This window comes from Betta splendens, chromosome 21 (assembly GCF_900634795.4).
Source record: "Betta splendens chromosome 21, fBetSpl5.4, whole genome shotgun sequence".
Classification (NCBI taxonomy): Eukaryota; Metazoa; Chordata; class Actinopteri; order Anabantiformes; family Osphronemidae; genus Betta; species Betta splendens.
The window spans coordinates 6,193,482-6,218,124 of record NC_040899.1 but is presented as its reverse complement, the minus strand read 5'-3'; the positions used below and the strand labels follow the sequence as shown (position 1 = coordinate 6,218,124).

Below are 24,643 nucleotides of genomic sequence, written 5' to 3'. Positions count from 1 at the left end.
ATAAAATCTTGTCTCTAATTGACCTGCGGGAAAAGGAGAAAGCGCCCTGGGAGAAAGAGACAGTGAGAGAATGGAAGAGTGAGCGCCGAGAAGCGACTGGTGTGCTAATTTCAAAATCTTATATTTTTCCACTCGAATAATTTAGGATTACAATATGTCTTCATCCAAACATGCTGTAGATTTTTTTCGCCCCTTCTTGAATAATAGGATGTTTCTTCTGGGTTTGTCATCTGTGATAAGATGATTATCTGAAAGGTCTGTGGTACATTGTGAAGAGAGTCGCGCCTTCTCTGCTGGAGTAGGTAATCCTGGGTAATAGCATTATGGACACAGTGTTTTCCTAAAGCCCATGATTATCCACTGCTGTTTGCTGTGGGATTGACATTGGCCTCTCTGGTCTCTCTCTCCCTCCCTCTCTCTCTCTCTCTCTCTCTCTCTTTTTTTTCTTCACTCTCAATCTCACTTGTTCATGTCATCCTGTCTCTGACTCACCACTCCATCAAGCGCTTATATGCTCTTCTCTTACGATTCTAACAAGAGACGAAGATGAAAATAGAGCACATGGAGCAACAAAGGAACAAATTGCTTGTAGACAAGAGTGCCCCAGATTTGAATGGCATGTTATGCTCTCTTTGTGGAAAATCGCACTTTAAGTTTGGCAGTTTGGGGTTACCATCCTGCTCCAAACTTAATAAGGACACGGCGCATTATGCAGTTTACTCAAACATGTGGCTGAGGTCCACACATTAAGCAGTTCAGCCTTTACCAACTTCAAATTATCTCCTGCCGTTTGACCCCAGGTCTGTTTGTATTGAACGTCCTGTTTAATTTTCATTTGCAAACTTTTAAAGGCTGTGGTGGATTCATGCTTTGACACATTTTATTTCCACTGCTCACTGTACGTGTTGAAGTGAACTCAGTTCTCGGCTATTTTTAATTTAAAAGTCCAGACAAATGGGATCACATGCTCCATACCTAAGGGTCGACCCCGTGTTAGCGCCACAAAATTCAACATTCCCTGGTTGAAAGAGGCAAAGTAGTAAATGAAACAAAATACTAGATGTACAGCTCCGTGACTTCTCATCATGTTGTTGTCTCTCGCTGGTTCTAAGGTCCCTGAGTATTTGAATATGGAGATGTGTGTTGGAGAGCAGCTGAATGAACTGAGCTTTTAGCAGATTGGCTCACTTTTGCCTCAACGCTTTTAGCCTGAATCTGACCTGATCTCCATCTCTCTCTTTCTCACTCCCTCGCTCCCTCCTTCCCTCTCTCTTTCTCTCTCTCTCTCTCTCTCTCTCTCTCTCTCTCTCTCTCTCTCTCTCTCTCTCTCTCTCTCTCTCTCTCTCTCTCTTGTTTTCGCTCCCTCACACCTTCAGCCTTGCCATTTACTTAGCTTGACTACTTTCTGTCTGAGTTAAACTTTTGTGGTTTGTATGTTGGGAATATTTGATGAAATACATCTTGCAAAGTGACAAAGAAATCTCTGGTGGATCAGTGAAAGTGACAGGGCATCGAAGTTGTTAGAATGTGTAGTGTAGTAAATAACTGGAATAGCTGGTTATCCACCACTGACTTACTGAATGCAGCCCAAGAAAATACAGGTTTTCTCACAATAAAAGTTAGTATGTGAGGGAATAGATGTGGCTTCAAAAGAGATATTCATGAAACAGTTTTATATCAAAATGAGACATTAGTGAACAGAATTTGTCAACAACCAAATATTTTCCTTCTCTTGGTTTATTTAATCTCACAAGGAGAAATTCTGCAAATTAGTTTTATGGGACCCACAAATGTTTCACCTTGTAGAAATGTAGAAGTAAAGACACCTGCCAGCAGCTGCAAGTCAGGGAGGCTCTGGCAACGCTGAAGGGAGGATGCTGCAACAGGCATAGGAGCGAGTCAGCCTGAGTCATTAGCATGAAGGAGCTCAACCAGGCTCCTCCTGTGTTGTAATAATGGGATGAGCTGAGCTCTTCTGTGATGCTGTGTACGCGCTCATGGTTTACAGTATGTTTAACACATTGTTAGTGCATATGTGCCATAAGTGCTGATCAAGGCACAGGCTTGCACGGTCCATATAAATTAAATCTAATTGCACGTGAAGCAACATTTGATGACTGGAGGATCACATTTTGGAAATGGTGCGTGTCCTGCGTAAAAGCAGCTTCCAAAGTCAAAACCCTCCCTCCCCGCGTCCCCTCGCTTTGCATCCTTTTCTGTTCCAGGATCAGTAATGGGAGTCAGTATCCAGGAGGAGGCGAAGGGGGTGCGGGGCTCTTCGCCAAGTCCTCGCCCCTCCTCCCCGAATGCGGCACAGCTGCCTTTCAGAACCCCGCCGCTCCAGCCCATTCATCCTGGAGAGCCAAAAAAAGTGGCTATTTATTAGAATACTTGTTTTGTATTGTTCTGTGCCACACAAAAGACGCTTCATTATGTTAGAAGCAAGCCCCTTTCGCAGAGAGAAACAATAACTTGGAATTGTCTTTTTAGGGTGTATAATAAATGTCATTTCTTCCTGTGTCTGCCCCTCAGTATGTGTTGAGTGGTGGGTTTGGGCACCGGGCATGGATGGCCTTGGCACTCGAGCAGCCAGACTGTAGTGGGAGTAGCGGTGTTACATGAAGCTTTGGAGGGTTTAGGACGGCTTTAGGAGTGTGAAGGGACAAATCTGCCCACTTGGTCTGGAGTAGAGAGAACGAGGGGAACATGCGTAAGTGTGCTTATGACAATTCCGTACGCAAAAATGCGATTGATATAAATGTAACCTGTAGATTCAGACGAGTTAAATATGTGTTTGTGCGTAAACGCTGTTTTTAGGTGAACGCGAAGTGAGATTAATGATGGAAAAATAGCAGTTTAAAGCGAACTGGATCTCAGTGATTTTGTAGAATGGAGCGAATATTTTTTCCTGGCAATCTTTACGTCCGGGCGTCTTTGCTCTGGTGCGTTCAGTGCAATGAAGGAAATGTTTTTTAGCCACGGGCTGTCGTCTCTTTTGGGAACGAGTGCGCGTCACAAGGGCTGGAGAGAGCGCGCAGAGCTTTTCCTCGCGGTGCTACCAGTTGCTGTCTAAGCGACTCGGTTTGATTTCCTGAAGTGACATTATCGGTGCCAGAATGAGTGGTTATTATCTGTTATTAGCCATCTTTATTTGTCTAAATTTAAAAAAGGCAAAAATACGCCGCGCGCAGTGAATAGTCTGTGCGTAAATGTTAAACCGTGAAGCATTTCTCTGGTTGGGCGACGGTGTTTACGTTACATGATTGTCTGTGTTTTTGCTTTTCAGTAGGCGAGAGGTGGGGGTGGAGGTGTTGTCGGGGTGAGCGACCCGTCTTTAGATTTTAGGGTGTGTAGATTGAGGCGCGTAAATATGCGCTTTCTCTCGCGCTCGCGGGTTAAATAATTAACCCACGTGAACCACCTTTTGTATCCAGGTGATCCACGGTTCCTTTCCTTCCCCGAAGCCAACACCTCACTCCCGCTCCACGTGCGCTCGCTCGCTCGCTCGCTCGCGCTGACACGCAAAGCCACGCACCACAAGTGGAAATTGTTGCTCTGGCTCCGCTCTGAGAGGAAAGATCAGAGATTAAGGGGGTAACCCAAATGCTCCGAGGGTTTAGGGCTTTGTGACTTTCATTGTGCGTGAGGGTTACTTTCCGGATATGGAGGAATGAGCGCAGAAATGAAGGGTCAGTGACGTTCGCTGGCCGCTCGTCTGCGCCGAGACTGCACGTATATATTAAAAATCCTTCACTTACTTCACTATACATTTATTTGTGGCGGGGGGTGTTGGATAACGGTTTTGAACCTTAACCCCGTTCGTGCACTATAATCGCGGTGCACACGCATCTTGCTGGAGAGGCCACGCACAAAGGAGCACGGAGGTTTGAAAGGAGGTTTGTTAAAAGAAGAGTGACTGATGGAGCATGACCGAGCGAGTAAACAGGGACCACCGGGGTCCTTAAATCCACTCAACAGTAGCAGCAGCGCAATATCAACAATAACAGAAATAAGACAATTAACAGCTGAATTTTATTGCTTTCTTCTTTTCTTTCAAATCTTACATTAAATCGAAATGAATTTAAATTTCAGATGAATGAATTTAAAACCAACATTTTACGCCAGTGCCTTAAATGTATTTTTACGTCTGGGAATTCTGAAATAGCACATTTTAAAATATTAATTTGTAGTAGTGCAATTATGTAGCCGTTTAGTTTTATAATTTAATATTTGCTTTTAAAGGTGCATTTTGCTGTCACGTGGGGAACATTTGTCAGGCTGTAATATCGAGACCACGCTCAGTCTCGTTTATTTTTCTTCCCTCTTGCCTGTTTTTCTTGCTTTCACTAAAACCTCTCCTGGTTGACATCATTATATTGTCATCTTTCTCGGGCCTGAAGCCACGTGGCCTGGACCAGCGTAACCGTTTACTGACCATTGTGATATCCCGTTTACCCTATTACCAAAGACGCATGGATCCGTCCGAGTGATCTCGCTCCCTCAGGCCCTACGCAGAGGGCTATATCAAGCTAAGCTCTAATTAAAATAAAACAGCAAAAGGACGATTGAATGATTAAATCGTTAGTCTCGCCGCGGGAAGTGGTATTTCGTTTTCCCTTTCAATTAGAGGTTGATTGGGCTTTTCAGGGGAGGTCAGCTGTGAAATCTGGATTATATATGCGCAAACTCAAAAACGCTCTCCTCTCGCGGCCGACGCACGGGCTGCTTGACTGCGTGTTCGGCGTGCGAAATGTAACGCAACAGCTACAAACGCGTCCACTTGCAGCGGTTTAGCGCTGACATTTTCTTAATCCTCACCCGCACACAGAGTCTTGGCCAACTGATCCAGCACCACCAGCAGACGGCGATAACTGCGCTTTGCCCCCGACGATCTGGCGTCATTATATGGCTCATCCATCCTTACTTCTTCACTTAGACCAACAGTGTTTTACCAAATCTCTTTCACGTCATCTTCTGTGCTGAGGCCATTATTACATCCCTGGAGAGGGAGACAAAGAGAGAGATTGTCTGTAAATGGATATTGAGGGGTTTGTGAGCATCGAGTCGTCTGGAATTGAATTATTTTGGTGGTGCTTGAAGGTTATTTCCAGTGCATAAACATGCACTTGGGCGCAGACTTCTGTGACGCTCGGTGACTGTGAGAGAAATCTGTTTCAGATGGAAAAAAAAAAGATTTCACTCACAAACCGCTCCTTGATGTGGAAGCTGCGTTTCGGTGTGTTTTTAATTCGGAACGGGACTATGTATTTTTCAAAAAATATGTCGAGATGTTTGAGTCATCGTAATCACAGGCTGCACCCACTGTTTGGCCGCTAAATCACCGCTAACACATCTTAGTTATTTTGGTTTAGTTGGAGTCTCAGAGCGTGTTTGGAAATTTCAAATGCCTTGTGCTATTTGTGGGATTGACCCTCCTCTTTGCCTCCTCCCTCTCCTCCTCCTCCGGTGTGTTCTTCCTCTATGGTCCTCTAGTCACCTGACCAAACGCCATGCAAATCATTCCGCTGCTACTACCTCATTGGCCGCTTGTGGCTCATTTAACCGCTGTCAGTGCGCATCATATGGCCGCCGCTTTAACCAACTTCTCAACTCCGACAGGGAAAGTGGCTCAAATACGCATTCTGTCACAGTGGATGTGAACCAAGCCAGGCGAAGACGAGGTGAAATACTGGTTGGAAAACCTTTTACGTACGCTTTCGGATTATTTGTCTCGAATTCTATTCGTTTGGGGTTAGAACGTATATTTTCGAACCCATTCATCCGGTGCGCACCCGATCCTGCGCGCGCCTGACGTATCTTGAAATAGACTTTTTTTTTTCTCTGTTGGTGGCGACTTTTAAAACCGGGTGAATGTATAGCATGATGATGGAAACTGACCTTCATTCCCCCGTCCCCCAAACGAACACGACCACGGGGCAAACGGGGCCGAATAGCGGGTCCAAAGCGAACCAGGAGCGCGTGAAGAGACCGATGAACGCGTTCATGGTGTGGTCCCGCGGGCAGCGGAGGAAGATGGCACAGGAGAACCCCAAAATGCACAACTCTGAGATCAGCAAGCGGCTGGGCGCCGAGTGGAAGGTGATGTCCGAGGCTGAGAAGCGCCCTTTCATTGACGAGGCGAAACGGTTGCGAGCCATGCACATGAAGGAGCATCCGGATTACAAGTACCGGCCAAGACGGAAGACCAAGACGCTGCTGAAAAAGGACAAATATTCCCTCGCCAGTGGACTGCTTTCTGGGCCCACTGCCGGTGGTGGAGTTGGTTTAGGGGTCGGCATGAGTTCATCCGGGGTCGGGCAGAGGTTAGAGAGCCCCGGGGGTCACGGAGGCTCCGCCGGCTCCGGCTACGCGCACATGAACGGCTGGGCGAACGGTGCGTACTCGGGGCAGGTGGCTGCGGCCGCGGCGGCCGCGGCTATGATGCAGGAGGCGCAGCTAGCCTACAGCCAGCACCCGGGCAGCGGAGCGCACCACCACCACCACTCGCACCACCACCACTCACACAACCCGCAGCCCATGCATCGCTACGACATGACAGCGCTGCAGTACAGCCCCATCTCGAACTCTCAGAGCTACATGAACGCTTCTCCGTCCGGCTACGGCGGGATCACCTACACACAGCACCAAGGCTCCGGCGTCTCCTCCTCGGCTGCCATGGGGACGTTAGGGTCGCTGGTGAAGTCGGAGCCGAGTGTAAGCCCTCCCGTCAGCAGCACACACTCACGGGGTCCGTGCCCCGGAGACTTGAGAGAGATGATAAGCATGTATTTACCGACCGGAGAGCCGGGGGACCCGTCAATGCAAAGTAGACTCCATGCCTTGCCGCAGCATTACCAGAGCGCCACGGCTGGAGTGAACGGGACGGTCCCTCTAACACACATTTAGAACTCACAGAATAATTGAAAACTGCAAACGAACACATAACCAAATATTTACCTCTTTTCTAAATAACCCCGGTCCCCAGAACTACCTGCATTTTGTACAGAATGTTTATGATATTGTAAATGAAGGGTAAATAGCATATTCATCTCGGCTTCTTTTGAATAGCCACCAGTGGAATTATATAACGATTAAGACGCTGAGATATTGGATATTGTGCTATCATCTTTTTGTCCATTCCTTCAATCTTAGTTGAGGGTGACGCCAGGTTCACGTGGAGGCACCTGGTTCAATTGTCTCATAATTTTGGGGGTTCTTGTAAGTTATTTGAAAAAATGAGATGACGTGTCATAATCATAAGAAAGTGCTTTAAAAGATATGGGAAATTCACATTCTTTAAATATTTGTGTTCATTTGCAGAAGCCTGTGTCTTAATTCTTGGAAATCATCTCTTTTTATTGTAACACTCTAATTATTGTAAATTGTGAATAATTTTAATATTTCAAAGGATGACGGGCAACTGCTGTTGTAATTTAAGTGCTTTTCTGCAACTGAAAAGCTCTGATATTGCAATGAAGAACTGAATAAATTTCACAAGATGTTGCTTTGATTCTTAAGCGAACGGTCTTAGATTGATTATTTTTACAAGTGCGGGAGTGTTTTTTTATAATAGGGGACAAGACGAACATCGCCCTCTCGTCACTATTTACATCTGGACAAAGTCTGGAGCTTTTAATTAACTCAACTGTAGCGTGAAAGCTACAGTTTACAGACACAGAGGGAAACAGTTTTTTAGTTGGATGTTGTTCCATGAGCTAAAACCTTTATAAGGTAAATTGAAAATGCACATTTAAATTGTAAAAAGTTCTTTTATATGTCTGTTTCCGTGGCATTCAGACCGAAATATAGCCATATGAAATATTTAATGTGGGCCAAAATGATGTCCTACGTTGCCTGTTTATACAAGTATAATTCCTGACACGTTTGTTTTAGAGCATTTGCCTAAATATTTGGTGAATATGGATTATTAGGTGGCCTCGTATGACGAACCACCTGTTAGTGTTATGAACAAAAATGCCCTCATTTAGAATGGAAATTGCTTAAAAATGCCATTAATATTTATGATTTTTGTTTTGAGATGTGACATTTGTCATGACATTTAGAAAGTAAAACTGACATGACTTTTCCTTGTTACAGTATTCGAGCAATACGTGATCAATAATTACACTTTTGTTCTGAAAACGAAATACAGATTTTTTTTTAAATGCAAGAAAAAATGCTTTTCAGCAAAAACGCAACAGCCAGTAAAAAGGCTGTGGACGCTTTAATGCTTTTACGTATACATAAATAGATAAAAATAAGAACACGACTATTAATTCATACGACAATTAATTAGAGCAGGTTGACACCTTTTTATGCACCGAGAACAAATATTTGGTGTAATTTTACTGTCTGGACACGTTCCACAACTCAAAGGGCTGATGAAAACAGTAACATGTAAAATTATTTGTCAGTGATAAAAACAAATGAAAAGGTAAAGTCGGGTCAGTAAATCTTCGTCAACTGCCATTTAATCTATTTTTTATGGATTTTAAATGATAATTATCAATTGAGCAAACATCTCACGCGCATAACCTCACACTTTTCAAGTTATTTAGCTGCGTTCTTTTTTGCTGTTTATTTACAGTGGTTTTGTTTAAAAATGATCAATCGAGACAGTTAACTGTGATTTCCCAGGGTTTCTGTCTTGACTGCATGCTCCCATCATGTGAGAAGCTGTGGGCTGAGGATTCTGGATCAGAACTGGCAGAACTGCATGCAAGAGCCTTCTGTCTGATACGTCACGCCTTAAGACATGGAAAAACCTCGATGCCGTTTTGTCAAGAAGTGAAACTTGTATTCGCTGCACAAAACAGAGCTTGAAAAAATCCGAGGACGAAAGGTATCAGCGATTTTAACCGAACCGCTCCACAGACTGGACTTCAACCAGTGGCCGCGTTTGTTGATGACTCATCAGAATTTTAAAGATGCTTGTTTGATAGACGACCGAGCTTTGGTACCTTCGACAAGAACTCCTCGTTTGTGTTTAAAGAAAAACGGACCCATTGTAACTGAGATTATTAATCCTCTTAAATTGGTGGAAACGAGTCTGGAAACGACTTCATTTTTTATGACAGGCCACAGCTGCTTTTGACGTGCACATTTTTATTGCCTGTAGGCCTCGTGTGTAATAACCATACACATGCAAATGATGGAAATGTGTGCTACTTAGGCATTTTTTAAAATTCAATTAATCTCAAATACATAGTTAAAGACCCTATTTTACACTGATGAAGACTTGCATGCTATGTCAATTAAACCTCTTAGGCCTCGCAGCAAAGCGTGTAACGCGAGGCTGCGCATTAATCTGCTGAAAGAATCCAGAAGAAGAAGAACAATTAGTTTAAATTCCAAAACCCCCAAATAAACAGCATCTATGGAGACATCTCTCCGCACTAGCGCGCATCGTATGGCCTCCTTATGTGCTTTGCATCTGTTTCCATCTTATCTGTTGATGTGAAGAGATGCGGATTAGCGCTGAAAGCGCGGAGAGGCGGAGCGCGTCACGGCGCATCGCCCGCTAAAAGCGGAGCGTTCTGGCAAATTTAACCCGAATAAATTACACCTTGAGGTGAAGGAGCGCTAAGTGCGGGGTGCGACGCGTACGCGCTCCGTGGCAGCCGCGGCTGCGGCTCTAAGTGTGCGCGCGCGTGCGCGTGCGCGCCCAGCTGACCGGCCAATAAATCTCTCCACCGTGCGCCGCTCTTATCTTGTAGCCACCGCTATATTCCGTGCTAGGAGGCCATCAGCTCCGGCGCACACCCGGTTGCTCGTAAAGCCCCGATCCCTTGCACTCCCTGTCCTAAATGGGGATAATTAGCGTCACTTTATCACGCCTCTGCATATTTTCTCCACCCCCCCCCCCCCCCCCCCACCTTCCTAAAAAAAATTACCAAGCAGCCTGCTCGCGTCGCCCGCTCTGTCACAGAAGATTATGGAGACAGATTGCACAGAGCGAATGTGCCGGGCGAGATTAGCGCGGAATAGAGAAAGCAACTGGGCCAATGAATTCCTCGGAAGGGCCTTATCGTGCAATTACACGTTGACATGTTTAACAATCTTGCTGCCTCTTAATCCTGCAGTGCTGCTCTATCTACCCACTGCTACCACGCTGTACGCCGGCACACAGACCTAATGCGCCGAAACGCAGCACAAATGCACCGAAAGTTATGAGAAATTGCTTTATTTCCTAACTTTTTTCCAGCTTTCACCAAACACTCCTTTATTTTCTAATTTTCCCCCGTTTTTCAGACTTCTCCGCTGTTGGAATGGCATCTGCACTGAAACTTTATGCCCGGAGGTGAGATATTAAAATCTATTTATTGAATTCTTTATTGCTGACCCAAATCACTGCTTCGCTTCAGCAGCCAATCGAAGCAGACACGCGGTGGAGACGTGTAAAAGATGTCTGGTCCTGAGTCAGACGTAGTCACACACGCACTCCCCACCTCCATATGCCGACCCGCTGCCCCCCTCCCCGTCGCCCCCGCCCGGCGGTATACCGGGGCCTGTGTGGGAGTGATTGTGGAGCGCCACTGTAGGAATTTGGCAGCGGCCGTGGTTTGGAGAGCCGCCCCACGCTGAGCCCCATTCAGCGGCCAGCGCGCTGTGAGGTTGGGAAGTTTCAGTCAGCCGTACAACTCAATGGCCTCCACAAAGGCGATTACAAGCCCCAGCGCATTCCTGTGGGGACCTGGGAGCAGCGCAGGTGCGAGGGGGACCCGGGTAGCCCGTCAGAGGACTGATAAAAACGGGACAGTGCTGGGACCACACAGAACCAGCCACTCCACAGGAACCGGGGAATTTTTTTTAGAGGAAGGAAGAGAAAGGAAAGAATAAGTTTGGAGAAGATGGAAGTTTGGGGGGTTGTGATGTGGCATACTGAGTGGCTCACTGTCCGTCACTGAATGGAAGGACACAAGTCTCCTAATCAGCGCTGCCACCAGGATTAAGGTTATCTGAAAATTTTAAAATTCAATTCATTTGAGACTGGTTCTTTGAAATTAAGCACACACCTACAGCCCCTTGTGTTATTAACTCTCTAAACGTCTCTTGTGTATTTAGCTCTGCCTAAACAGAAAAGTCCAACCTAATTATCGCCAAGGTTTAGACTGACAAATAACCCCAGCCACACATTTGGGAAGAAATGCTTCAATTTCGGTGTAAAATCAGCTTAATGTGGTAAATCAGTTGATTACATTTAACAAATGCACTTTTGTGTGAACGTCTGAATTTTACAGCTTCATCATTTCACTCAGCGTATCAAACACTCTGCTGCCCTCAGACACAGATACTGTACTTATATAAGTATCAGCTTTGACAGTGAATGAATTTAATTTGCTAATTGTTGCTCATATAAAATGAAAGCAGATGTTTGTTATTAACACTTCAAACTCAGCGGTATATCAGATTTACACCGAATATCTTTTATGCTTAGCAGCAGTGACAGCTGCACTAATTAGCTTATTTAGAGTGCAGCTTATTGAACTAGTTCCCCACAGCTCCGTGGAGGTTATTTCCCCCTTTAGACTCTATGTTTTGGTTCCATGCTCACAAACATCAGTCTCAGGGTTTCATTTCTGACCAGCTGTTTGCAGTAAAGTCCTCGTAAACGCCTGGTCAGACGAACCTAGCAGCTCGTCAGCCGGTGAACGTGTAGCGTTTAGCAGCTAAAGTTCCCCTCAGGCAGCAGTTTGTTTACATATTTTTTAACTTTATAAGAGTCATTTCAGCTCAGCCTCTCAATAATTTCATATTGGTGTTTTACGTTTGGGCAAATAAAACCTCCTGGGAGGAGGTGGGGTAAAGAAACCACTGTCAACAGCAGCATTCCCACCAGTCAGATGCTCTTTAGGGGTTTCAGTGTCAAAGCTGTGTGCTCTATGAGTCAAACCCAACCTGCTAACTGTCATTAAACAAATTGTTGTGAATTAACACAATGTCTAGATGTGAACTCACGTAGCAGAAACTACAGAAAAGCAATCGAAAAACTTCATCTGTTGAAAATCAGGCAGCTAACTGAGCATGACAGGACAGATCGTTTATCGCTCATCGTATCATTTATCATACATCATTTGATAAAGCGGCAGCCTCGTGTTTGAGAAGTGTCAGCGTGCACAATGACCCACAGTGTATACCTTGATACAATCTTGTGTAAATGACACCGAGCTGCTACAGAATATCCCGTCGGACCTCTGCACACATCGTACTGGTAGTTAGGGCAGAACTGGGGAAGGAAATGAAAGAATGAATAAAATCAACCACAGCTTCGTAGAGATTTCATCACATGCTTCATGGCTTTATTTAGGTATTTTAACTCTGTAGCAGAATAGCACCTTTATTATCTGCAAAAACAAAAACTCCAGCCGCCCTGGACACGACGACACCACCTCCTCCAGGAGACTCGCTCTTTAACGTGTCACTGTTCTGTGTGAAAGAGACCAATTCTTCGTCCCTACCTCCTGCGTAGTCCATCTTACCAGCAGCTGGGCAGGAGTCTGAAAGCTGGGCCTGATCATAGTAAATACTGAGACCATCAACGCAAATAATTAAAAGAGGAAATCACTCACAAGCAGATAGAGAGTTTATACCAAGTCCAAGTCACATCCACCTAAACATCCATGACAGTAAACTGCTGAGATAAATAAATATATTCTCCAATATATTTTAAATAGACTAACCACACTACCAAACATTACCAAATAAAAAGATGTTGCCTTCTTTTTGAAATCACACTCAATGAATGTCTGTTAATGCCTTAAAGTCCAACACTGTATCATACTAAAAGAGACACGATTCACAGATATGTGAGACAAAACGTGTCAAGGAAGGGTCATGTGACAAGTCTGGTGTCTCCAGTGCATCCTCCTGTTTGTGTACTTGAAGCAGGACTCCCTGACCTCGTATTCACCGCTGGCTTTCTTTCAGTGGAAGCTTCTTCAGAGTCATGGAGATAAACAAACCCACAGTGGCGCTGGTGAAGGAGCGGCTTGGAATGAAATGCAGATGAAGTCCTGAGTGTCATCTTGTTCCCCACTTAATAGAGATAATAAAGCCTGGGTCGAAGTAGAATTTGAAAATGGTGATATGTAGTTAATTAGTTAGAGCATTAGTCATATCCAGTCATTCCAGCACATCTGAAGTACACTAACCAGCCACTTTATTATACATCTGTATGGTTCAATCCAATTCAGTAATTCAGGCTAATTTAGTTGTGATACAGAGGCCAAACCGTTAGAATAACATAATGTACTGCATCTACTGTGACTGTCAGATCTGACTGTGGTCCCCTGACTCTCCCTCCATGGGCTCCACCAGGTTGATCTCATCATTCTGCTCTAATGAATAAACGCATTGTCATCATTAGCGCTATGGTCAGTACATCTGCATCACTCTTGTTTCTACACCCACCTACAAACTCTCACACACGCGCGCACAAGAACCCACCGGATGCTGTAGAGGATTCCTGCTCCTCCGTGACAGTGAGCATTGGGAAGCGGCAGAGATGGGGTTAATGAGGGGTCAAAGAGTTCAGATAAGAAGCAGTAGTTTTATGGTGCCTGCTGCTACCTGCAGCGCGCTGATAGCTGTTTGAACTGGCTGACCTTTGAACTGTGCCGGGTCAAGTGATGAAATACTGGGTCGTTTAGATGGGGCCAGATTGGAGCAAGTGAAGGATGCGTGTGTCACAGCAGGTTGCCCAGGAGTCACAGATAAATAGTTCTTAATGATTATAACCCTACTCAATTTGTTTCCACAGCCATTAGATTGTTGTCAGCTATCTGGCTGTTTAGACCGCGGGATGGATTTGATTCATTTGGAATTTAATTGATATTCTAGTGGCTATGAAGTATTACAGTCACCACAGTAGGTTGTGGGCTAATGTCTCTTTCTATCCGTCATAGACACATCTATCTGTTTTGTAAGAACCCTAAATATGAAATGACATGGTTCTGTGTATGTCTTTATTTATTGACTCCTGACATTTGATATTCCTAACACATCAATTCCCCTCTTTCCCCGTCTCTCGCAGTGAAGCGTCCGTCGTGGCTATCTCCAGTGGACATGGATCGCCGCGGGAGGACTGCGATTAACAGATAGCACCGCGTCTCTGCTGCTGGCAGGCCGTCATTACGACGGGCACTTAGAGACGGGTGCTGTTGGTGAAAAGACCTTTTGGAAAATGTCAGCAACAGTCAGAGCCCTAAATTCCTTTCACTTGCTCGTCCTCCTGTGATGCTACCTGCGCTAAACCCCTTAATTACACGAGCCTCTTCCCCTAACGCTCAATGTTAGTGTCTGCTTTCAGGGAGCGCTCTTATTTTGTTAGGTTGGACCTCACAAAATGGAACACAGACCTATATTTCACCCAGCTCAGCAGAAATAAACACACCAAAAACAAAACAGCCACAAACCCACAGCAGCTCAGTCCCCGTCCCGTTCCACTGGAGCCGGCTTCACCGTCTTAATACTCTTAGTCCCTCAGTTGGCATGTTTTCCAAGAATTCACTGCATTTTCAGATTTGTAAAATCCGTCAAAATGCCTGTAATGAATCTTTCTACAGCCTGGAATGTATTTAATGTGCTGTTTGACCAGCCCAACAGAAAACGTGCAGCTCCTTCTGCTTCCCTCTGGGACTCTAGCTCATCCCTCAGGAAACACTGAAACAGGCCATTCAGGACCACGTTCTATCAAGCAGAAACCATTAAGCATTAATCTGGGTATACATTCAGGTCCTAATCAGAATATTTCCCCTCAGCTCTTATATTTTGCAGTTTGATCATTTATTTGTCTTTGCTGTTGTTGTTTCATGTACAGTACAATAGCTTTCGCTGAAAAAACCCCAACAACTAATAAACAAACTCTTAAATCAAACTGCTTCCTAATAATAAAACATTGTCATTTTTCACATTCAATTTAAAGGTAAATGAACGCATCAAAGTTAGAAGTTACAGAAAAGTTTTAACATTTAGACTATGTATTAATTTCAAGGCCTAAATGTGCCCTCAATTATTTTACCATTAGCCCTAAGTAATTGATTTTGGGGGGAGGTGAGGGATCTGTGTTGATGTGTGAAAACCACAAAGCTAAGAAATGAAAAAAATAACTGACAGCATAATTGCCATGAGTGATGTAACCTTGCTTTATTGATTTTTTTTTCTCATGGAGGCATTTGGCTCACATCAAAGTACAGCCCATAATAACATAAACTGTTCCACCACTTTCTGTGATAATATATTGTGTTGCCTCACGTAGCGTCTCTCACTCTGACTTGTCCAGGTGTGTGTGTGTGTGTGTGTGTGTGTGTGTGTGTGTGTGTGTGTGTGTGTGTGTGTGTGTGTGTGTGTGTGTGTGTGTGTGCGCAGACAAAGACACAACATGTACAGAGACTAGATAATGAGCGTCTCAGGTGACTACATGTAGTGATTACCAGGTTGCTGGTGTTATAGGGACTATATCACACACACATACACTCCCACAATGTGCACACACATTCAAATATATATGTACACACACACACACACACACACTCTGGAGAGATCCTTGGTTATCACATCCCTCCAGATTGTTCTGAACTACTTATGGAAAACACACACATCTCAAGATGTGGCCACTCTTGCCAATATGAGCCCAGTGTTAAGAACAGTTGTTGTCGTTGTGTCGTGGGTTTTTTTTTTTTTTAGCATCTCTAAATTCCTAGCGTTGCTAAGGTGCTTTGGGAGGGGATTAACAGAGGCTGGCGCCGATGAGCAAGCCTTGCAGATTTCCAACCAGCAGGAAAAAGACAAAGGAAGAGGGGGAAGAAGGAGGAAAAGCAGCAGAGGGTTAGACAACGGGGAAATGGCAGTAACAGCCCGTGTAAACACCAAGACTTGAGAGAGGTAGAAAGGTAGAAATGAACGAGTGAGGTGAAGCGAGACTGAACAATGTGAGATCCAGAGTGGAGGCCTCAACTTCCACACACACACACACACACACACACACACACACACACACACACACACACACACACACACACACACACACACACACACACACACACACACACACTCTCTACCTCCACTAGAAACTGCTCCCTCTCCCACACCTTTCACACTCTCCCTCCTCTCTCTTTCTTCCCATCCCTTTATTCCCCCAAGGGCAGCAGTTTCAGATCCAGACACTTTTGTCTCCCTCTCCCTCTGCCCTGACTTCAAACAGCGCCGGCGATCGGGTCATGCTGATGTGCCCGGAGCGTCGGTGACTGTGCCTTCTCAGGTGAACGTCTCCCAGCGTGTCCTTGAAGACTCTCGTTCCCATTCTCCCGTCCTGCTACTTTTAATTAGCAAGCAGAGACGGCAGCAAAGACAGCTGAGCCGCATTTACCAATTATTGACCTGCGCGTAGGTGCTTTTAATGGTTTTGCAGCGGGAAAAAAAAAAACCCCACAATTACACATGGGTTGACCTTGAGTTTCGCTAAACCTCTGGATTCATGCTCGGAGTAGGAATTACAATGCATTTTGAGAGTGAAATCTCCATTAGGCAAATAAGGCGAAGCAAATGGAGGGAGGTCCACATGCTTTTCATTGAGTCCTCTCCTCAGGCTCACCTTCTCAGGTAGAGTGTAACTGGATGCGCTCTGTTTGTGGAATACAAGGCACTTGACCAAGGGCCAGCACTGCGCCTCCCATCCCCTCCCTCCCTCCCTCCCCTGTCCTTCCCCTACCGAGGTCAGGTTTCCCCTCAGCCCCCCTCTCCCGCCTCCGTTCCGTGAGCAGTGACAGGTAGTGTGCTTCGCGGCTGCGTCAGCATCTGAAAGCGCGCGTTTGCATGTTTGTCCTCCACGCAGACAGGTGTTTGTGGCCGCGTTTGGGCCGCGGTAACTGTGCCCGTCGAGGCCGAGCTGGCTGCCGTGGCAGCGTTGGCTGAGGCGCGGAGGCGGCTGCCTTTCAACCACTGATCCCTCAGAACTACTCATCTGATCAGGCTGGATCTGCGCTTCGCGGCTGCCAGGGTCACACAACCCAACCCCGGGGTCAACCGTCTAATTACAGACCCCTGTGTCCTCCGTCTCTGTCACCACCAGGGACCAGGGGAAGGTGGGGTGTAGAGGGAAGAAGCCTGAGAGGCAACAAAAAAAAGACAGAATATTGACTTAGACATCAGAAGGTCAACAGTGAGTATAACCAAGCCATTCACTTTTCCCTTTCAGTCCTGTGAACCGAGGAAGAGGGAGCGGCTCTGGTTTGCGCTATCTTGATCACGGTCTTCCCAGCCCCCAGGCACAGAGAAGCTTAGACCCATGAGACCAGGGCTGCGTCAGTGGGTTTGGACTTGTGTATCAGCCTGCCGCTAATTTTACGTGCGCGGCCGGGCGCGGCCGGGGCCGGTCCCCCGAGCCGCGCTGGCTGTTGCCCCCTGCTGTGATTTCACAGTGACACAAACTGAGCTTCTTGAGTGCAACGGCTGATTTCCGCTGGCGTGACCTTTGGCTGCGACCGAGCCGGGGTTTGAAGGATGCTCCTCACAGGTGCCAGTCACAGACGCGCACGCACACACACACCCACGCACGCCCGCACACAACGCGAGCCAAGTCACTCTTGTATTATATTAGGCTGCAGGTTCATTAATCACAAATGCGAGGGCTTTTCAGCCAATGTAGGAAATTAATCAAAAAAGGGGACATTAATCACATGCATGAACAGCAGTAGTTACACCTGTGACAATGCCATCTGATTTAAACGTGTTACTCCAGACTGTGTTAATGATGCCACCCAGGGCCAGGCAAGGCAACCTCTCTGTGATCACTGAAACAATAATGCACTAAATATGAAGCAATTTTCTTACATGTAGTCAAGGGCTTTGCTGATGCACGTTGCACAGGGGTCAGTGGGTGTTGCAGCAATTACCAGGTGCAGCTTTTTTCTCACAGCTTGACCACTGGCTTTTTCATTCTGACTGCTGAAATGTCCATTGAAATTACATTAGTCACAGTTCATTTTTTTTCCTTTCTCTCGGTCGCTTTGCTACTGACAAATAGATTATCAGTTTGAAACAATAACAAGTTGCTGTTGGAAAAGTTTAATTTGCAAAACCTCCGAGTTGAGCCAAGTGCAGTAGATGTGATGTACGCGTGGAGCGGAGGGGTTATTTGTGGCACAAACGGGGAAAGGCCCCGAGCAGAGTTGCATATGTGGTTACACTGCCCTCTTTTGCGAGCACTGCAGGACTGGAATTCATCCACAATGTGAAATGAATAAACAAAAATGTTGCACAACATGAACCCGCAGGAACAAATGGGCACAACGTAGCAAAACAGATTATTAGTACTGTTACACACATCCGATAAAGAAATATGAAGATTAGAGCAGCTTCAATGCTGCATTTACATCAACTGTGCAGATATGGAGACATTTGAGTAAAATTTATTTATAGAAGGCCTGTCACATAAAGCTTTAAGATAGAAAAGCAACACAAAAAATAAAACTGGCGCCAACTCATTTGCTAAACCGTGTACTGCAAAAACACAAATGCTGGCTTTCGGTGGGATCTTTCTTCCAGCCGAACCCTGTGCTCCTCTCACGGCGGAGCTTGTGCCGCGGCGCAGTCTGACAGGCGGCCCCGATAAAGTCATATCACGCATGACAGAGAAACCGAAGACCTGGCCTAATTAGCAGGCAGCACGAGAATGACGGAGCGAGGGAAGATTGAAAATCAAAACGAGGAAGACTTTATTAACGGAGCTAGTGACCCCTGCTTATTTATTCATGTGATTACTGAGGAGGACTTTGGAACAGAGGGCGCTGCCAAGTACCCGACAACCATGTTGTGCCTGTTGTGCTCCTGGCAGGTTGCTAAGCATCACCCGCCACGCTCCTCTTTACTCCTCTCTTTCGTTCCCTCGCTCCTTCTCTGCTTCAGATACAAACACGCACTTGACACCTCCCTGAGTAGACTTACCTGTCCAGGTATTCCAGTAATCCAGGCCAAGCCTTGTCAGGTGGAAGAAAATCTATCCCAGGGTGGAGACACGAGGGGGGGTTGCAGTAAGTCTAGCCGATGGTGTAGTGGAGAAGGGAGGGAGAGGACCAGAGAAAGGGGGCAGGTAAAGGGGATCGTGTTCAGGCTCCTGGGGACAGGAGACTTGGCGTGGCACCGCACTGCCCACCCAACATCAACACTCTCAGGTTCCCTGGCTGAGATGGGCCAGATAATCACCCCCTCTCCGCAGGGACCATCTGGAGGCAGGGAGGGAGGTGAGGGCCATATTTTATTTCCATAAAACATAAATTCACTCACCTGCTTGTGTGTCGGGAAAGAAAACCAAACGCTTCTTTCTTTTTTTTTTACCCTCTGCCTCACAGCTGATTCACACAAAACACCCACCGACGCAACATGTGACGCCCGGTGCGGAGGAAACACACACACACACACTCACGCACACACACACACGTCCGCGCTCGCAGCAGCGCTCGCTTGTCGTCCCTGAGAGTCCGCGGCTTGATTGACGCTCCTATCCCCGCGGAGATCAGAGGACGGCCACTGTGATTATCATCTCACTGTGGTAACCGAGACACCTCTAATCCCATAATAATCCTTCACAGTCAGTCAGCACAGTATCCTGCCCTCCTGCAAGGAAAACACATGTGCGCGCAGACATTTAACACTCGCCGTGGACGCGGCTGACAGAAACCAACACTAGACCGCGCAAACTTCATCTGTCACATTCGCTGCGCCACTATTTCACTGCGGCAACTTCAGACACGGAGCGGCACTTTGTCGTTTTCCGCCTCGGTGAGAAACACCTGCTCTGGAACTGAAGGCACACGGAGCCCTGACGCAGACACTTGCCTGCTGTCTTTCATTTACAACAACAACATCTGCTGCACCAGCGCGGCGGCTTGAGAGCGCGCGGCAGCGAGGACGCAGGCGCCGCGGCCTGGCGAACGTCTCGCCTATCAACAACAGCTTCAATGTGTTACACATTAAAGTAGAAGGACGGAACCATGATGCTGAATAAATCTTATGTGAACTATGGTCTAAAGGCCTTTTATGAGCCTGGTGCTTTTTAGAAACTATAACATCATTGGCCTAATTGATGCAACCACCTGCTACAGTGGTGTTACTTGTTGCTCTTATTCATTATGTTTTACAAGTTGTGAACTACCATTAATCCCAAATTAACTCCAGGCTGTTTGTCAAAAAGGGTAAAAGCTCATATTTTCATCTTTTATGGTGAGATTACATTTTTGAATCTACCTGTTTATTGGTGATGTATTTTTTTGGATGGTGCCGTTCGGTGTCTAGTGCTTCTGGCCGAACACTTTTAATCCGCAGCACTGCAGAGAAACGCCCGGCTGTGTTAAAGTTGTTTTTACTATAAGAAATGCAGTAAATTTATCCTAATGTATGGAAATGAAATTCAACTGCGAACATATTAAACACGCAAAACACTAGTCACTGTCTAAAGTGACGGCTTTGCGATTTAGCTGCAGCGCCTGACCTGAAATATGAGGAGATTTCAGACTGTACGGCGCGTGAGGCTGCGTATGTATATGAGACCTACATTTTCCACGCTTCCACGCTTTTTGAAACAATTAAAAGAAGCTCGCTGATAGCATTTTGAAGCAAACTCCTACTTGTAGCTTGAGTGTGTGTTGTTTTCCTGCAGGCGCTGAGTGGAAAAGTCAGGGCTGTCTTCATACCAGCATGTTGTGTTTAAGATCCTTTTCTCCTTTCTCTGGTTATTGTCATCTTCTTTTAACAGCCTCTGTATATTTAGTCCTCTGTGCATGCATCAAGCGTACAAATGCTGTAAAAGCAGTTCATGTCTATCACCGTTCTGTTGCTACAGTTGTTCTGAAGACGGGAAGCGATGGCTGGTTCGCTTCCACCGAGCCTCTAACTGCAGGGCGATGCGCCCAGCGGGGGGTCTGCAAGTCAATGGATGTCACTGTTTAACAAGCTGTTTCAACACTGCTATAGACAAGAAAAACTGCAGACTGCAGACAGGACAAAGGAAGAGCCGGCGTGCGAGTGTGGATATGGTAATAACATATACAGGCTTCAACTTGCTAACGTGGTTAGCTGGTTGAAGGGCCACACACCCTATGCAGACGCCGCGGGGGGTCTAAATGGGTCATTATTTCACATCCTGGGAGGAAATTGGTTCCTCTGCTATAAATGTGTCTTTTCTGTGCCAAAGTTTGCTACGGCGCGACATTCTCAACATTTGAATACACAAAGTATCCTGTGATTCCTTTTTTTAGTTTGATATTTCTGCCGTCCTTTTATTCCAACACGCCCACAGTAGAAAATTAATTTTTGCGGTAGACTGACATGTTCCAGACAAACGTGATAGTGAAACTAATAATCTATTTTTTTGTGGCTGGACATGAATATTTTTTTCTATCAGTGATGGTTTGCAGGTTGTTGGACCCGCTTTGACCTGTATGAAAATGTCCCTCCATGAATGGCAACGACAGGCTACTAATGTGTTCTGCTGCTCTGTGTTCATCACATTTTGGGCTTGTTTTAGTCCTAACCAGTCTGCTCTGATCCTTTTTACTGGTTCCCACTCAAACACTTTTCGCCACAGGCAAGAAGCTCTTTGACCCACTGGATTATTATCTACTTTTAGATAAGCTCCGTGTTGTTGACCTTTATCAGCATACATCCCTGTTAAATTCATATCTCCGCTGTGGAAGGTGGAAGGTGTCGTTGTAGACGCAGATCAGATCTGATAACGCTTCTGAAAAGCAGACCTCATGGTTTCGCTTCAGGACTCTTTCCGTTTCCTGTTTCTCTCTCCATTAGTCTCTAATGTTTCTAAAATCTTGGTCCTGTCACTGAAGGTCACACTGATTTGTACTGTGAAGTTCATTTTGTTTCTAGTCCAAATCAAGTAACTACTTTATTAAACTTTATCAAATTAATTCATTTTTTATACTTTTATTGTAAGATGCTCTGTCTTCTTTTTCATATTTCCATTGTTTCCAAGGACACTGATTAAAAAGAGTGTCTCCTTAAGATTGGAATTAACTTCTTGAAATTTGGTGGATTTTTAGATTATTATTCTTTTAATTAAATGAAGCCAAGCAGTTCACGTAAACATATTAACTATATTTATTAAACACATATACACATATATTTAGCATTTTCTTTATATTAACAAACATCAGAGGCTCAGCACCACTTTCTCCTCCCCTGTTTCTTTGCCTCAGGTGCATATACAAACATACACAGACACACTTTGGGGAAAAGAGTGCACAGGCTCACTAACACCACAGGACACCCCATTTTAAGACTGGTCTCAGTGGTGTAACTGCAGTACACATCCGTCTCTTCGGCATTAGAGTGATAGATGTATTTTTCCTGCTGCCATTAGGGCTAAAGCAGTATGCTGTGCAAAGCTTGTGTATGCTAATGTGCCCTCTCACACCTGCAGTTTCCAATTACCCCTGAGGAATGGCGCCAAGACTCGGTTTGCAGCCACCAGCAATAATATGAGTAATGGCAAAATTGCACAAGTCCTTTGTAGAAAATTGAAAAAAAAGACCAGAAATCATTCAAGAGGGGGTTGGAGAGGAGAGGAAAGAGAGGTGAAAGTAGAAGGAGGAAGGCAGCGATGCAGGGGTTCTGCTGTTTGCCTTCAAACTTTTACCACCAAATTCTTCCCTGTGTTTTGGTTCAGCGTTTAAGGCGGAAAATCATTTTTTTCAGGTCCGAGTTCAGCTTGACACAAACAAGGGGCTGTGGGGGATGAAGTACACATGACCAGAAGCTCCCACTTAGACACAGCCATCATTTCTACCTACATTCTCTGCATGCACACAGAGACGACCATGCTGATTACAGATGCAGAGGGAAAGAGACGCAGATCACGCTTGATACTGAGCTGCTGAGTGTGTGTGTGTGTGTGTGTGTGTGTGTGTGTGTGTGTGTGTGTGTGTGTGTGTGTGTGTGTGTGTGTGTGTGTGTGTGTGCGTGTGTGTGTGTGTGTGAAGGGGGGTTTTTAGGGGCTGCCGCTCTTGATAACAGGGGGTGGAAAATCAATCACCTCCTTTGACAAGCGTGTGAGTAGCGCCGCCCCTTTATTTCCCCACTCGTCCCTCCCGTTTGTCTCTGTTCCGCGTCAAGCCATGACTGTCACTTATAGATGATGTACACGCTGTGAATGCAGTAAGCCAAGCGCAGATATGAGCACACATGTCATCACCTATATAGGCATGCAGGCACATCCTCAGACAGGAGGCACCTGCTAAAGCCCTGGCAGGATTAGTGAGTTGTATGAGTTGGTTACGGTGAGGAACACATGTTCAGGTCACTGTCTCTCCAACTATGTTATTGCTCCAAACACTGTACTTCTTATTATTCTCCCCTCTCTGCTTTTCTTTTCTCTCTCTTTCCATTTGCCCCCCCCCCTCCTCTCCTTCATATCTGCACATGTGTGTGTGTGCACAAACTGAATATGTTTAAGGGGTGAGGAGGGGGGCACCAAATCTGCAGAGAGGACTTGGCAGTTGCTCTTCTCCCTCTCGCTTCATTGCTTTGGTCCTCCCCAAATCCTATTTCACGGTGCCAAGCATCCGCTCCCTGGGATCTCCGCAGCTCCCATCTCCAGACGCAGGTTTAAGCCCCTCTCCTGGCACCGAACTGGGCATGGAGAGGGAAGGCATGTGACGCACATCAGCACCGCCAGAGACACAAACACACCTATTATTTTTGCTCAGAGAGGCCGGTGTCCTGCAGCTTGTGCAAGGCTTACACACACAATTTGTGTCTCGCAAGCTTCATTAGCCATGTTTACTAACCCCCCAGTATAAACCAAGAGGTCATATCTAAACCCTCTGTGCTGGTTCACCTTCACTCATTCATCAACTAAATCAATGAAGCATTCATCCGCACTCAAAACGCTCCAAAAGTAACACAAGTCAGTCAAAAGTAAAGGATGATGGTCCTAATTGTCACATCCTGTTGATTTGTTTTCAAATGATACCGGGTAAACTGGTGCTTTGACATATCTTCAATTAAGACTAATCAAAGCAGTTAATTAGCTGCTAAATTATCTGAGGCTACACCAACACAACCGTGGGGTGGATTGGGTGAGAGCTTTGTTGAATGCGATGTGTTTGGTGGCGTGATTTTGCATAATAATCACTAGATGGCAGCAAATACCTGAATTTCCTGTTCGATCCTCTTCACTAACGTTTCTTCTCTGTTATCTACTAAAATAATAGTGTCTGAATGTATAATGTCTGATATCTGTCAGACCTAATGTGATGGTACAATGCTGTCTGGATAAAGCAGTTTGAACTTATTCATGTACTTTCTTTCGGCTTGATTTATTATAAATGGAAACAACTCTGGCACAAGCAGTGAATAAAGATGCATAGTATCTGGATGATGTTTAAAAAGTAACACTTGTCCTGCAGTCTATCTGACCAAACATCCATCAATGTAATGCAATAATCCATTATTCTGCTGATAATGCTGCCGCTATCGACTTACAATAGTAAAACATCTAAAAAAAAGAGCAATTAAAAAAACCTGAACAGCAGATTAAGGTTCCTGCTTAGATTCAGCATGGAGTCTGGAGAAGTAACGTGAAGGTATTCATAGAACTGTAACCCACTGCCCCATATGTAGCCTCCCTCGCCCA

The 24,643-nt window shown here is 45.6% G+C and overlaps 1 protein-coding gene across 10 annotated transcripts in view; it reads left to right on the top strand.

Annotated features, from left to right (window-relative positions):
• sox1a (SRY-box transcription factor 1a) overlaps window positions 1-14,875 on the top strand; it is a 57,694-nt gene extending 42,819 nt beyond the window's left edge. For 5 of the 10 annotated variants that reach the window (XR_008693412.1, XR_003784178.3, XR_008693415.1 and 2 more), the window contains 2 exons: window positions 10,252-10,300; window positions 14,033-14,875. Coding sequence is in view for 3 of the 10 variants with exons in the window: in XM_055505083.1 (XP_055361058.1) it covers window positions 5,872-6,714; window positions 10,083-10,193 (954 nt within the window). In the remaining 7 variants the exon portion in view is untranslated. The other 5 variants (XR_003784179.3, XM_029136858.3, XM_055505083.1 and 2 more) reach the window with 5 other exon arrangements.
• The last annotated feature ends 9,768 nt before the right edge of the window (window positions 14,876-24,643 follow it).